The following is a 15,171-nucleotide window of genomic DNA, read 5'->3' as shown; positions in this document are numbered from 1 at the left end:
CAGGAATCGCTTAAGGAATCGGTAACGGAATTAGGGACTAGAGCTGATCCTTGCTTACCTTGCTTGGTCTCACACGGTGCCGGCTGACTTTTCTTTTTGAGGGCTCTTATCCCAAAGAGGGGCAGTCCATTCTCGTCAGTGGGTCCCACTCCGTAGCTGGATGTGATGGAGTCCTCCTCGCGCTGCTTGCCTGCCTGCCTAGTGCTGGAGCTGGCAGTGGAGCTGGAGCTGGTGCTGGTGCTCTGCAGGGTTCGTGTCACCTTCCCGGTGGTGCTGCTAGTGCTGGTACTGGTGGTGCTCGTGTCAGATCCCTTCCGCGGACTGGATCCACCATTGGAGACGGGACCGTGACCCTTGAGCACCTTGGTGCGATCTGCCCAGATGGGCCCCTGGTGTGATGGCTTGCTGGGTGCCCCAGCACGTGGCCCAGTGCCACTGTTTGGAGTCCGAGTGGTGCTCCCTGGCGACTGCTTGCCGGGCGGACTGCTGCGACGCCGATGGGCCGGACTGGCGCTCCTCTCTCGTGGCTTCACCGGCGGCTTGCCCTGCGGCGTGGATCCACCTGGGCCAGTGGTGCTATCCACCTGCTCTGAGCGCTGTCTCCTGGTAGTGCTGCTGGTGGTTCGCACTTCCTTGAGGCTGCTGCTGCTGGTCTTGGACACCGGACTGTGGCTACGATCGCGTGGAGACACTGCATCCTGCTGCTGTGGCTGATGCTTCCTCGGCTGTGGTGCAGCACTGGGCGAGGTCTTCACTACCGTTGTGGTGGTGGTGGTGGTGGTGCTGCTGCTGCTAGTCCCCGCATTGATCATGTTCTTTCGGATGAGCCGCATTTGGGCGCGTATCCGGCGACGCATCTCGTAGCTGCTCACCGTCTCCAGTAGCTGTTCGAGCAACTGCAGATCAAAGATCTCCTCAATCTCCTGATCGCTGATCTTCGGTTTGATCTTCTCCTCCTTCTTGGGCACATCAAACTTGACCGATGTGTTCGGATTCCGTGGCTCCACCCCGGAGTCATCCTCCACCGATGACTTGCGCGAATAGTTGTTCTTATTGATCTCAAGCGAGTCGCGGCGTATGTGCTCCAGAGAGCTCTTGGTGTGATCCATGTACGAGGGACGACGACCGCCGCCCACAGCCTGCGGCTCTGTTGGCGCTGCTGCTTCCTGTGGTGGTGTCGGTGGTGGTGTCTTCTCGAACACATTCCTGCGAGTGGCTACAGTCCGCCCATTTGGGATTGCTGGAAGGGATTTAACGTGTACAGGAGGTTCGGGATCAGCAGTGTCTGTGACTTTTCTTGGGTGTTGGTTAGTCGGGCTAGGGCTTGGGCTTGGGCTTGGAATGGATTTTGGACTTTTTGGCTTAGTGGTGGTGCCGCTGTGCTGCTGCCTCTGACTGTGGCTGTGCTGGTGGTGCTCTGTGGTGGTTCGAACTGCACTGGCGGTGCTCGAGTTCAAGTTTAAGTTGGTTCGGGTGGTGCCAGTGGTGGTGAGTCTACTGGGTGACCGAAAGGGCGAAGTTAAAGGAGACTGGGACGGCGACGGCGACGGCGACGGTGACGAGCGTATGGGTGAGGGCGAGGCCGAACGCCTTGGAGGCTTGCGGCTGTTTGCGGGTTTCTGGTGTGTGGGTGGTGCTGGTCCCACCATCTCCACATCCACATCCGCATCAACATCGCTAACCACCCACTGCTGCTGGCTGACATGTTCCATGTTTGGCGTGGTTTTCGTTGTGGGTTTCGATGGGGCATTGGCATTGCTACCCCTGGGTACCGAGCTGCTGCTCGGCTGCTGCTGGGGTGACTTCATGGGCTTTGTGGTGCTTCCAGTTGTGGTTTGATTCCTGTAGGATCGACGCTCCTCGGTGATCAGGCTGCTGCTTGGAGTACTTTTCGGTTTTGTGCCATTCTGCTTGGGTGTCATCGTCGGTGTGGATGGACTTTTGGGTGATGCCTGCCCGAACACCGATGGACGGCTGAGGATATCCTTTTGCCTCTTCAACTCAATGGCTGTCGTGTGGCTCTTTGTCATGGGCAGCGGCTCCTCCTCTTCCGACTCCTGCTGGGTCTGCTGCTTGGGGTGTTCATCCTCCTCGCGATCCGATTGCAGTTCCGGCTCCGATTCCTGCTCCAAGTCCGTCTCCTGCCGCGAAATGTGACGCTCGATGCTGGCCACGAGACGTGGCGACTTCTGTGGCGCCGTCGGGGCCAGCTTCTCGGCGGTGTCAATGAACTTGTGCACCTTCTGGGAGACGCTCAGTGTGCAGTCATCCTGCCACAGCTCCTCATCCATCTCCTCGAAACTAGGGCGCTCCAACTCCCGGCTGGGTGTGGGCGTCAGCGGCTGCCTCGTTATGTTCTCGGCGGTGCGCAGGAACTTGTCCACCTTCTGGTTGATGCTCAGCAGGCACTCGTCGTTGTCGGGTATCCTGGCATTCGCATCGAACTCCCGGCTAAAGGGCACGGAGCTGCGCGGCTGTTTCACCTGCTCGGCGGAGTGGGTGAAGCGAGAGACCTTCTCGTGCACGCTGAGCAGACACTCATCAGTGTCCTGCGGCTGCACCGGCTGCACGGGATGGGACGGCTCTGCGCTGGTACTGGTGCTGCCCGTGGGATAGTCCAGGCTCTGGGGCGCCTCCACCATGGGATTGTCGAGTATGTCGTCGTCCAGGCCATTGGAGCTGCGCAGCTCCGATATCTGACAGCCCACATAGGCATTGGCCGCCTCCTCGAAGATGGGTATGTTGGTCACTTGCGGCTTCTTGCGCGGCTCATCGTCCGGCTCCTGCACCACATCCGGATAGCGCGGCTTACCCGTTTCTACGGCCGTGGCGTTCACTGGCGTGGGAACGATGCGATCCGGTGAGGGCTCTCGGGAGCTCTTTGCCTGCTGTATGTCGATGATCATGTCCTCGCTGTTGGTCAGCAGCTGTTCGCTCAGATTGATAGTCTTGGTGGTGAAGCATTTGCTGGGTCGGCTTCCCCGTTCTACGGGCCTCAGGCTGCTCATTTCGGGCTTGGAGGGCTGGCTGGGCCTGGGCTGCTGCTTGGGTTGGTGCTGCTGGTGCTGCTGGGGCTGCTGGGGCTGCTGCTTGTGTGGATGTGGATGCTTTTGCCCGTTGACCACTTTGATGATGTTCTCGCTGGTGGATCGCATGACCTTGTCGGCCTTATCGCGTCGTGTCACCCTCGGTACGGGTGCCGACTCCTTGCGCTCAGTCACCGGCAACTTTCGTGCAGCGGCAGGGCTCAAGGCGGCTAACAGCTGGGGTCTGCGCTCGGATCGCGGCGACTTTGGAGCCGTGTGATCGATAATGATCTCCGTGTGCACCGAAATGTTGCTCGACCGACGACGCTCTGTGTTGGGTGCCACACGCGAAGGACTCACGTCTGGGGAGGTGCTTGTATCCCCATCCACATTATCCGCTTTGATTGGTGTCTGGTTGTGGACTGGAGGCTTCTGCTTACGCGGCGAAGATCGCAGGCGATCCTTGATGGACGGAGAGGCACTACCATCACTGGGCTTTCGACCCGTTTTCGTTGTGGTCGAAGTGGTCGTGTTGGTGCGGGTCTCCTCCACGACACTGTCACGCTTGGGTCCATTTGGTTCCGGCTTGCGACCCGTCAGCGACTCCTTTCGTGGACCCTTTGGGGCGGCAGACTTTGGCAACGGAGTTGGTTGCTTAGTGGGGCTGGTGCGGGAATTACGACGTTCGGTTTCGGTTTCGGTTTTGGTGCTCGTCGTTACACTTGGGCGCTTCTTGGGCAGCAGCTCCTCTTGGGGTTCCTCTTTCTTGGGTGAAGAAATGTTCTTGGTGCTGGGACCCGCCTGGCTCTCCGGCTGTGACTTTCTGTTGGTCTTTGTGGTCTGGCAAGCGATGATCTTCTCGGTGATGAAGCTCGTCGACACAGTCTCTGGCTCCGGCTTGGAATGGGGAGCGAAAGCTGGTGAAGGAGCAGGAGAGGGCGAAGGCGAAGGCGAAGGAGCAGGCAACGGCGAAGGCAAGTGCGAAGGAGACTTGCTGGTAGATTTCCGTGGTGTCTGTGGGACAGGCGAAGGAGATTTTGCGGGTCGCTTGGTGTTGAATATCGTCGTCTCCTCATACACATTGATCGTCTCGGCATCCTCTTTGGGGTTGGGTATGTGATGGGTATTGTCCGCCTTTGAGGTCTCCTCAACATCCACAAGGAGCTCACTGAGCTCGGGCTGTGAGGCCTGGTCCACCTTGATTTTCGGCTGGGTGCGCACCACAAAGGTTTCGGTGACACGACGCGATGGCTGATCACTATAATCATCATCGTCGTCATCGAGGCAATCTTCGATCTTTACCTCAATGGTCTCCGTCTCCGTCTGCCTCTGTGTGGTGGTTGTTTGCTTAATCTCCTGCTCATCCTCCTCCTCTGTTTGAGTCTGATCATCATCATTGTCATCATTGGGCCGCGTTATGTAGCTGCCCTGGGTATCGCCATCCTCCTCCATGCCCAGGATCTTGCGGCAACGATCCTCGAAAGTCTCGCGACGACTCAGACCCTTTTTGCGATAAGTGGGCGCCTCCCCCTGCACTGGCTCTGGCTCTGGCTCGGGCCCGGAGTCGGCTCCTTTGGAGAATAAACCACCATCGGGACTTTCTGTGGCTTCTTCGTGTTGCGGTTGGGTTTTGGTTTTTGGTTCGGGCTCGGGTCCGGCTTGCTGCTGCGGTATGGAATCCTTTTCGTTTTGGCGCTGCCTCTGGCGTTCGTTCGTTAGAAATTCATCGTTCAGATTATCGTTCGTCGTTCGTGTCTGATGGGTTGTGATGGTGCTGCGGAAGAGTTCTTCCTCTCTTTTCTGCTGGACTGATGGCTGAAGTGGGTCCGACGGGGGGCTCTCCTTTTCGGGGCTCTGTCGTGGGGAACCCAGCTGAGGTTGCCGGGGGCTCTCCTTCTCGGGACTCTGGGCTCTCTGAGAAGTGTTGGGCAGGGCTGGCTCTAGGGGAGTGGGAGTCTGAGCCTTGGGCACCACTTGCTGGGGGCTGCTGCTCTCTTTTGGCAGCTGGTATGATCGTCTGGGCAATCCAGGCTCTTTGTCAGGACTCAGAGCCCTTGGTGTCTCCTTCTCTGGACGCTGAGCCCTTGCTGGCTCCGATTTCTCAGGGCTTTTAGCACGCCCAACGGGCGACAGGGGAACCTGCGACTTTCTGGGCAGCTGCTTCTCGGGACTGACCTGTCTGTGGGGGCTCTCCTTGGACGGCAGCTGCTTCTCGGCGCTTGGACGACGAGCTGCCGTCAGAGGTTGTGCCTGTTTTTCGGGGCTCTGTCGTGGCGAAACCCGCGGCTTCTCTGGGCTCTGAGCCCTGGATTGGGGCAGTCCTGGTTCGGGGCTGCCTTGCTTGGGCTTGGGATGGGCCCGGGGCCGTGACTGAAACGTCGTCTCATCGATGAGGATCTGCTCCTCAATGAGCAGAACATCCTCCTCTGGCTTGGAGGCGCGCCTGCCCTCGAATGTCGTTTCCCTGAAGACGGGACGACGTTCGACGCTTGGAGACTTTGAATTGCCCCTGGAACTGACAAGGTTTGACTTGGGTTTGGATGTGGACTCGGGTTGGGGTTCGGATTGCTCCTCGTTCCTCGGCTGGTAACGCGTCTTGGTTGCCGTCTGCTTGGTGGCTGCGGGGAGTAGACATCAACAGGGAGCAGATCATCAGCGGTTATCGAGGGTGGATCGGGATTTGGGGGCCATAGATCGTAGATCTGCCACTGTGGGGCTTGTGTTTTAAATTTTTTGTTTTGTTTTGTTTCGTTTGTTGGTGGCTCTTTCCCAGTTAATGGATTAGTTACGACTACGGGTTGCGCTTGGAGGCTGCTACTTACTACGTGTTAGGCTGCACTCTACGAGGCACTACGGGCAGGGGTGGAGGGGGGTTAGGCGGCAGGCAAACAGGAAAGAACAGGCACAGATTTGTAGGCAGGCAAAGACCCATTTTGGCGGCCCCATTAGTGGAAGAAGAGAGTTAGAGAGGAGAGTTTTGTTTTTGTTTTTTGTTTTGCACTACAGGCTGCGTGTGGATTGTTGTTGTTTGTGTTAATCGTCCTTCCTTAACGTGTTTCTGTGTGTGCGTGTGTGCGTGTGTGCGTGTGTGTGGTGCACGTTGTTCGGGGGCAGTGAGTGGTCAAGACATTGAACATTTCAAACATTTGGCATTTGCTTTTTGTTTTTCGGTTTTAAGTATATTTATTTGCAAAAAAGAAAAACATTTTCGAAAGAAAACAAAAAGGAATTAAGGAGAGAGAGAGAGAGAGAGAGAGCATAGGCATACACAAATTGATTGATTGATGGGCTGTTCAATATCTTTAACGTTTATTGACTATTCAAATAATTGTTTAATTTATTTCGTTTCTTTTGCTTTTATTCGGGAGTTGCCTTACCAACGCTCTCGAAGGGACGGGGCACTGGTGCTACGGTTTCCCCCGCGTTGAGGGTTTCGTTAGCGGTTTCAGGTCCCAGCTGATAGTATTGACGCTTCACACAGGGTGGCTCTGCCACTGCCACTGCCACTGGCACAGCCTCATGCGCCTCATTGGCGCTCACCTTAACCTTTCGGATGGGTTCTTGGTCGTGGCTGGTGGTGGTGCTGGTTGCCGTAGTGCTGCCAGTGGCTGTGTTCTTGTCTTTGTTGTTGTTGATGGTTAGTGGTGTTGTTGTTGTGGTTGTTGTTGTTGTTGGTTCGTTGTTAATAGTAGGAGGAGTAGTTGGAGTTGGAGTTGGAGTTGGAGTTGATGGCAGAGAGAATATGTCGCCAGGCTTAGTGGTAGTATACGTATACTGTGATAGCTTGTTATCTGAAGGATAGTACATTCATATACATAGTTTTTCCGATATATATATATATATATTATGATATAGTTATAGATTCATCTTCTTTACTTTTCTGTATGTATTTTTTTCTTATTTTTTTTTCTTGAGATTTTCAGTTTCGTTTTTTTTCTTTTTTATTTCGTACCTGGAACTGGAGCGGAACTGGCTGGAGCGGCTGCTGTTGTTGGAGATTGTGGTGCTGGTGGTGGAGTTGCTGCTGTCGGGGAGGAGGGACCTGCACCACCCCCAGTCTTGATGGTGCTGGTTGTCGTGGTCGTTACAGTAGTCGTTGCCGCCTTTTGGGTGGGCGACTTGGGTTCGTTGCTAATCGTCTTTGTGGTCGTCACCTGCTGCTGCTTCACCACCGGCGTCTTACCCACACTCCTGGGTGTGGTTGGGGCTGAGCCACCGCCTGATGTCTGTCTGGTCACCGTCGTGGTGCTGATGCGACTCGACTCCGAGGGCGCCTGACTGTCGTGCGAGCCCTCGCGTCCCTCCCGGCGGTAGGTGCGGCTTGAGGAGATGCTCGAACGCGGCGTCTGATGGTGGTGCGAGCCCACCGAAGTGGTGCTATCCGCCGGCGAACTGCTGCGCAGCGAGGCCGCAAATGCCCGATGGGCGGCGTCCACCTCGCGCTCCTTCTGCAGCTGGCGACGCGTCACGGTCGTGGTTGTGGTCGTCGTGTCCGAGCTGTTCGGAACGTTGCCGCCTCGAGTCCCTGGACGAGCGCCCGCAGCGGGTGTCTGGGGCGCCGGGCGTCGCGCAGCCGAGTCTGGCGAGGGACGTGTGGGAGATCGGGCCGAGGGGAAGCCATGGGTGCTCGTCGGAGTGCGGCGTGGACTGGCAGACTGCGGGGACTGCCCGTGCGAGTGGGTCGTGATGGGGTGGGTGTGCGTGTGACTTTTGGGATGCGCCTTGGCATAGTCCTGATCCACCTGCGTCTCGATAATGCGCTCCGTCTGTGACTTGTGGCTCGCGCTCTGGTTGCGGCTCACCGACTTGGACGTGACAAGCACCTCGCCATCCGGCTGATCCGGCCGAGATCGCACCGATGGGAAGCCATGGGTGCTGTAGTCATCGACAGGCTGGCGCCTGGGACTTGCTGGCTGCTCCCAGCTGGGAATAGGCGCCTGAGCTGTGGCTGCAATCTGCGGCTGCGACTGAGGCTGATCCACAAACTCCGTTTCGATGGTGTGCTGGGAGCTGCTGCTCTGCTTGACATTGCGACTCTTCTCCGACTTGACCACCACCACCTCCTGCTCCGTCTCGTTGCTGGGCCGCTGGCTGGAGAACTCCTGCGTGGGCTTGTTGGGCCGCACCGAGGGAAAGCCGTGCGTGGAGAAGTCACTGGTTTGTGGTGGCGGTGCCACCTGCTGGCGCACCGACTGGGGCACCGAGGGACGACCGGCGGCTGGGACGCCAGTGATGGGTTGGCCGCGGTCATCAAACTCCTCGACCGTCTCCGAAGTGGTTTCCGTGGAGAAGCGACGACTCGATTTCTTCACCGACGAGAAACTCTGGGACTGAGTCACCTGCTCCTGCTCCCGCTCCCTCTCCCGCTCCACCGGTCGCTGTTGCTGTTGCTGTGGCTGTCCAGGACGACGTCCCAGTGGCTCTGCATTGTCCACCACATCACGAGGCTGGCTCTGGCTGTGGGTCTCATTACGGACATGGCTATCATGCACATCCTGGGCACGTCGCTGACTCTGAGTCTGCGTCTGGGTCTGCGTCTGGGTCTGAGTCTGCGACTGGGCTTGTGGTTGATTCACTTGCTCCGTCTCGTAGCGCTTGTTCTTGACAATGGTGCCATCGGGCAGTCGCTTCACCGTGGTGATCATCTTCACATTGGGCTTGGGGTACTCTACCGTGTTGGAGATGATCTCACCGGGCTGCGACATCAAGTGCTGGACATGGCGCTGGTACTCGGGCGATGCCTTGTCCATGTCCACGTAGCGCTTGTTCTCCTCGTAGTGCTGCTGGGTCTGGACGTTCCTTGTGCTGTTGCTCTGTTCGCGACTCTCCGAGTAGCGTTCCTCCTGCTGTTGTCGCTGCTGCTGCTGCTGCTGCTCCTGCAGGATGCGCTGCTCCTGGACACGACACTTCTCCTCCCATTCGCGCTGCTCTCGCTGCAGCTGCTGCTGGTACACCTTTTCCTGGTCATCCATGAGATAGCGCGCTGGCTGTGCGGCGGGCTCATCGGCGAACTCCACCTTTGAGGAGGAGGAGGAGGAGGAGGACACCACCTTCTTGGTGGACGAGGAGGAGGTGGAGGTGGAGCTCACCTTCATCTCGGTGCGTCCGCTGTTCTCGTCACCAAACACCACCTTCTCCTGCAGCTGGGTATTGGTGCTCTCCGAGGCCTTCTTCACGTAGTTCTGGTCATCGCCCTGATGCGAGGCGCTCGATCGCTGCTCGTTCCTTCCCTTGAACTCGGCCAGGCCGCCCCCATTGAGCTTCTCAATGCCTGGAGCACCACCGCAGAGCATTGCAGATGCACAGAGACGGGACATTTCACATACGAACAGAAAGAGACGGAGAGAGAGAATTGGAAGAGGGTTAGACACACACATAAATAGCGACAAGGGACTGGGGTTAGGTTGTTTGGTGTTCAGACAGAGGGGGAGAGAGAATGGGGAATGGGACTTACCATCTGTCTTGGCCAGAGTCTCCGTGCGGAATGCCCGGCCATCGGGGCTAACCTCCGATGAGGTCTGCACATCCCAGCCGGTGCTGCTCGGCTGCGTGAGTGTCATCGAATGGAACTTGAGCTCATGGGTGGGACTCATCGAGTCGCGCACCTCCTTGGACTTGAGGCTCTGGAAATTCTGATCGAGCAGCGCATCCCCGTGGCTCGTGGCCAGCGGATCCTTGGCCCCGAAACCAGTCAGCGAGGACGTGCCATTGCCATTGCCATTACCATTTCCCTGTGGCTCCGCCATTGGGTCCGCTTCGTGCCTGTACAGATTGCAGAGACGCGACTCTCGCAGCTTGTAGAGATGCGATCGGATCTGCTTCTTGCGTTCGCTGTCCTCGGACTGCTGCCACTACAATGAATGGGGGAGAAGAAGAGCCACAAATGAGTTTGGTTTTTCATGGTTTATTTAACCAAACAGATCCCACAGTCGATGGACCGCCACAGTCAGTACCCCTGTCCTTGAGCCAATTAGAGCTCCAGCTCTCGAGTGGGCATCGAGTGGAGTGTGGAGTGTAGAGATGAGCCGAGGCGAGGTGCAGTGAAGTGGAATCGCATCGAGTCAAGTCGAGTCGAGTCGATTCGAGTCGATTGGAGTGGAGTGGAGTGCACAGCCCACGCGTGCCCAAAGTCGCTCACCATTTCCAGCAACTAGTTCGCCTTTTAAGACGCCCTCCCCAGAGACACAATCGCAGTGCTCCCCCATCGCCACCATCCCCCGCCAATTAGCCAGTCGGCCAGCCAACACACCGTCCAGCCAGCACTGAGTCAGCCAACCAGTGTCATATAGCCATATAGCCATATTGATAGCGGACTCAATGTTGTTTCGTTTCGTGTTCGATTCTTGGGAATTTTTGTACGGATCCCATTTCAACTCTTCCACGGGAAGACATGCAGTGTCCAAAAATGGTGGAATACTCTTTCTGTGAAATTTATTGGAGAAACAGAAGCACCCAAAAAACAACCCCTATCGGGGAGCTTTCGTTGGGTTATTTTCCCCTTGCAAATCTTCAGCTAAGAGCCGAGAAAACTCTGAACCGGAATGGCAACAAGTACGAACCGGAACTTGTGTGCTAAATATTTGTATTATCAGAATGCGTATCGTAATCGGTATCGGTGGATCAGTAGACTGTTACTTTAGCTTATAAATAAATAAACAAAATGCCGAACAACGGAACACCTCGAACAAACACTGACCGATAAGCAATGGATCAGCAACAAAGAGCCACACAGTACATACGAGTACAGAGTACATTTGTAGATACGATTTAATCATAAATACATCATCACTATTTTTTAACAATAATCTAGAATGGGGGACAGGAAAACAAACAGCAAGCAGGCAGCGATCAGCAACTCCAAATTTTGCTGGCAAACACATTTACTAAAAGTTGAAGTGAGCGGCGGTGATATCATCACCACACACACGGATTCGTTTGGCGGAAAAACATGTCCAATGACATTAACATTTATATTCAAAATAATGACACCCCGTTCTCGATCATCAGAGTGGTGGACTGGTGGCGTGGCAGAGGGAGTGCCTAACTTCCAGCCAGAACTTCCAGAACTCGTTTAAAACTCTCATTATTCAAGTTGGCATGGGATGGGTTTCCGAGACTTATTAAAGTTTGTACGAATTTTGCATTCAATTATCAATATTTTTTGGCATTGTGCATACAGATTCCGATATGGCAATCATTCGTAAACGTTCTATATCCAGATGGTAGCATATCTTAGACTGTCTGTGGTGTCTCGATGAATTTTCAACCAACAGATGATACTGGTAGATACTCCCAACTCCCAACTATGTATACATTTTATATACATATTAATTTTTTACATTTCTGTTCTTTAAATATTCATTTTCCCACCATACGATCGCATCTATCTATGGCTATTAGTGAAATCTATCCAATAGCCGGTACATCATATTCGTACCGTTTCAGTGATTGATGGCCAAGTGGTTTCTTTTTGGTTCAATCATTACCATTTCGCCACAGAAAATCGTAAAAAAAAAGCACAAAGCCCAAATGGCACTACAGATGGCGCTGGCTGGCTCTCCGCTTTCACTCATCTCTCTCACAGCCAATGTATTGGCATGGCATTGACAAAGAGACGAAAAACAAATGCAATTCTGTGTCTATGTGTGGATGCGTGCGTGTGCGTGTTCGTGTGCGCGTGACTGCGAATACGTTGCTGCACTTTGCAAGAACTGGTCGTTGCCGCCGTCGTCGTCAGAGAGCCGCCAAAGGTTTATTTATGTGAGGGTGAGCCACAGCTCTGTCTCTCCGCCTAGTCGCCTAGTCGTGAGAGCGCTGTCGGTGAGTTTCTCACCTCAATCTAAGCACACATTGTAGGCTTCCACGAATGACGTAATTTCTAAAAGCGCCCATGATAACCAGTTGAAGCCGACGACGACGACGCCAACAGCAATGGCAGCGGCAGAGTCAGTCTTCGCACCTCTGCAGCAGCAGCGGCAGCAGCCGGCAACGGCAACCTGTTGGCGTCGACGCTGGCGCTGCCGCTGACTGCAGGCCGCCCTCCTCCACTAATGATGAGGAATGGATGGCTGGATGGATCTCTGCTTCTCTCTGTCTCTCTCTCTCTCTCTCTGTTGCTGCTGCGACAGATGATGATGATGATGACGTGACGTGCGAGATTTTTGTTGATGTGCGAATGCTGATAAATTATTATAGAGTTTTTGTGTTTCTTTTTTGTTGTTTTTGTTGTTGTTTCATTTCATTTGTGCCGTTCATTTAAAGGTTTTTTATTTTAAATTTTCTGCTGTCGTGTTAGCTTTGGAGGTCAACGCTGCCTTGTCGTTTCTTTTCCCCCCTCATCATTTTTTGGCAAAAAATTGTTTTGCTATTGAAATAAAGATTTAATAAAACTTAATTGAAGCAAGGAAGGAAAACAAGCTGGTATCAGAGGTTAAAGATATGTACATCATTCCTTTGTCAGATTTATTTATATATTTAAGTCACACAAAACAGTTTGTGGGGATGGGTACGGAGCGGGAGTATTCCATTGGGTCATTCCATATTTGCGAAACACTGCGAATAGCACTTGACTGTTTCCCTCTACCTCTCAAGTGCATATCAAAGGCGATAAGAGTCAAGAATTTCCTGGCTTAAGATAGCTGCTCATCAAGACAATGGCAGGGGGGAATGTGATAGAGAGAAAGAGAGTGATAGGGAGAGGTCACCAAGCGATAGTGAGAGAGCTGCTACCTGCTGATGTCTCTTGGTGCGTGGGAAACGCACCGCACCCCACCGCACCGCTATGACATTGAAAAGTGATCAAGATTGTGGGCACTGGCGAGAGCAGAGCAGTACACTGAAAAAAAATGCATCCACATGTGGTATTAGCACCTCACTTTCTAATGTCATATTTGCCAACTATCCAGCAAAAAAATCTTAAAGAAACTTTAAAGTTCGTTGGTAGCCATAACTCTCCCGTTTTGTTGCATATGTGACATTTGTTCAATGGAAATTGTGACCTTGTTTTTTGTGCAGTGTAGCCAAAGTTAACAGGAGAGCGGCGGCCTACAGTAGAAAGTGATTGAGAACGAGAGAGAGAGAGGGCGGTCGAGAGCGGCGTCTGCCATCGGCAATCAGTTCAATTTATGAAATTGTTTTGCACTTTGCACAAACCCCCACACCCCGTCACAACATCACACCACATTGCCCACCCACCAGTCTCTGACTTGGGGCGTCAGTGGCTATTTTTATACCAATTTCGTTTCAATTTTGATGCCTTTTAATATGCAAGCGACCTAATTGCCCCTGTACGTCCGTCGTACGACGCCGGCGGGCCAGAGCACTGCCAATTGCGAATCAGAATTGTGTCAGCAGCAGAGCAGCGACAGCAGCAGCAGCGACGGTAACGCTTCGCTGACGTGTACGGCAACGCCAACGTCGACGTCGGCAATGCACAATAATTAAGGGAGGTGGCAAAGTCCAAAAGTATCCCGGCAGCTGTTTGTTAGTTTTAGATTTTGATAAGTGCGAAACAGCATACAGCATACACAAATAAATGTACATGCATATATGTATTATGAGTCATGGGTCTGTTATTTGCTTGCACAGAACTGCCATACCTGCTAATTTTTATACCTTGCGCTGGCAGCAGAGAAACAGCCGAAGCAGCAGCGCAGTCGAGAGAGTTAGCGAAACATGTTTATGCTCACGCTGTCGCAGACATGGTATTATTTGTGTTTTCGATTTTTCGGTTGTGCTGTTAATTGTTTTCGTCTTATTTTGGGTATGACATCGCCCCAGGTGAATAAAACATTCCCGCCAGCCAGTCATCTCCTCTACCATATGTACATATGTTCTGTTCTCCGAAAGTGGAGTACTTTCGTGGTACCCTCCTGCATACTAAGCACCAATCCGTTGCAGGGGCTCTCCGTTGCGCCATGGGAAAAATCGTGTAACTCCGTTTCTGTATTTGTTTCCAGTATGTCGTTTTGATCGATGGACAGCTGTCAAATGATGCCGTGTGTGTGTGGGGAAGGGGTTAGGGGGGGTAGGCATCGCACACGCATTGAAAATTATAATGCAAACTTGATATATGGTCGATGGATCTGTCGTACATACAGACGTAAAAACATATGGACATACAAATAACCAAAAATCGTCGTTGCCATATTTGTGTGGAAATTAAGCGAAAAAACAGAGAGAAATCTCCCTCAATCTGAGAAGTTGTCGAAATGATCTCATACGAAGCGAATGGGGGGAATATCTTTATGCATAACGTAGTCCAAACAATAACTTTGTATTATTTATGACTGCATTTGGAGTTCCGTTTCACAGATCCGCGCATGAAAGGCCTCGAAACTTCATTGGTGATGGATCAAATTGAGACTGAATATATCAAGCATATTTATCAGTTATTGACAGAAGATCGAGTCGATATGAAATCAAGTAGATATCTAAATAGTAGATATGTAGATACTCTCAATGAATTCCAGAAATGGTTTACTCACATTACGATCCATCTGTTTGCGTCAGATTTAAAGAGTTTCAAAACTACACACAGCACAGATGAACCATAACTGAATGAAAATGTAGTCTCTTGGTGTCTATAATTTGGGAACCTCATTCGAAGAATTGATCCCCCATTTGATCTTGGCGAGACATCAATTGAGTGCTAAGAGGAGAGTGGAGTGGCCACAGCTGATCTGGTGAACAAGTCACGACAGATCATTCAATTACTTGAACAAAGCTAATATAAAATCAAATTTACAGATTTGTCCAATTTTTGGGAATAGATAGGAATTTTTCCAGTGGTTGCTGAACAGATCTTGCATAGAGTAAAAATCATAGTATGGATTTCACTATGAGATCACTGATCACTTCAACACAAAACTTAACTTAATCTGAAGATCTAACATAATAATGAGAGCAATTATAAGGCTAGAACGGACCGGGATCCCTGATGGCTATGATCTGGTTTTGTTACAATACGTAGAACCGCTACCAAGGCCAGCAGCCTACGGTAGTGGAAACGTGTTCCATTGTAATTAGATGCACTCCAGATTAGCATATGGCCGCGGGCAAGGTTTGCCGGGGCCTCTGAATGTGCCTGTGCCTGTGCCTGTCCAGAACCCGCCCCCGCCGTGGACCAGCTGTTCTTACGCTTGGG

General features: G+C 52.8%; 1 protein-coding gene across 3 annotated transcripts in view; it reads right to left on the bottom strand.

Annotated features, from left to right (window-relative positions):
• Nucleotides 1-15,171, bottom strand: part of LOC117902737 (mucin-5AC) — a 45,022-nt gene that overhangs the window by 22,247 nt on the left and 7,604 nt on the right. Inside the window, exons 3-7 of one of the 3 annotated variants that reach the window (XM_034814334.1) lie at nt 9,481-9,877; nt 6,979-9,297; nt 6,404-6,817; nt 3,123-5,644; nt 59-3,044 (exon numbers count right to left, since the gene is read on the bottom strand). In XM_034814334.1, coding sequence (XP_034670225.1) covers nt 59-3,044; nt 3,123-5,644; nt 6,404-6,817; nt 6,979-9,297; nt 9,481-9,877 — 8,638 coding nt within the window. Of the gene's footprint in view, nt 1-58; nt 3,090-3,122; nt 5,645-6,316; nt 6,338-6,382; nt 6,818-6,978; nt 9,298-9,480; nt 9,878-15,171 lie in introns of those variants that run through there. The other 2 variants (XM_034814325.1, XM_034814316.1) reach the window with 2 other exon arrangements.

Source organism: Drosophila subobscura, chromosome A, assembly GCF_008121235.1.
Source record: "Drosophila subobscura isolate 14011-0131.10 chromosome A, UCBerk_Dsub_1.0, whole genome shotgun sequence".
In the NCBI taxonomy this organism is placed as follows: domain Eukaryota; kingdom Metazoa; phylum Arthropoda; class Insecta; order Diptera; family Drosophilidae; genus Drosophila; species Drosophila subobscura.
This window is presented reverse-complemented; position numbering and strand designations above follow the sequence as displayed.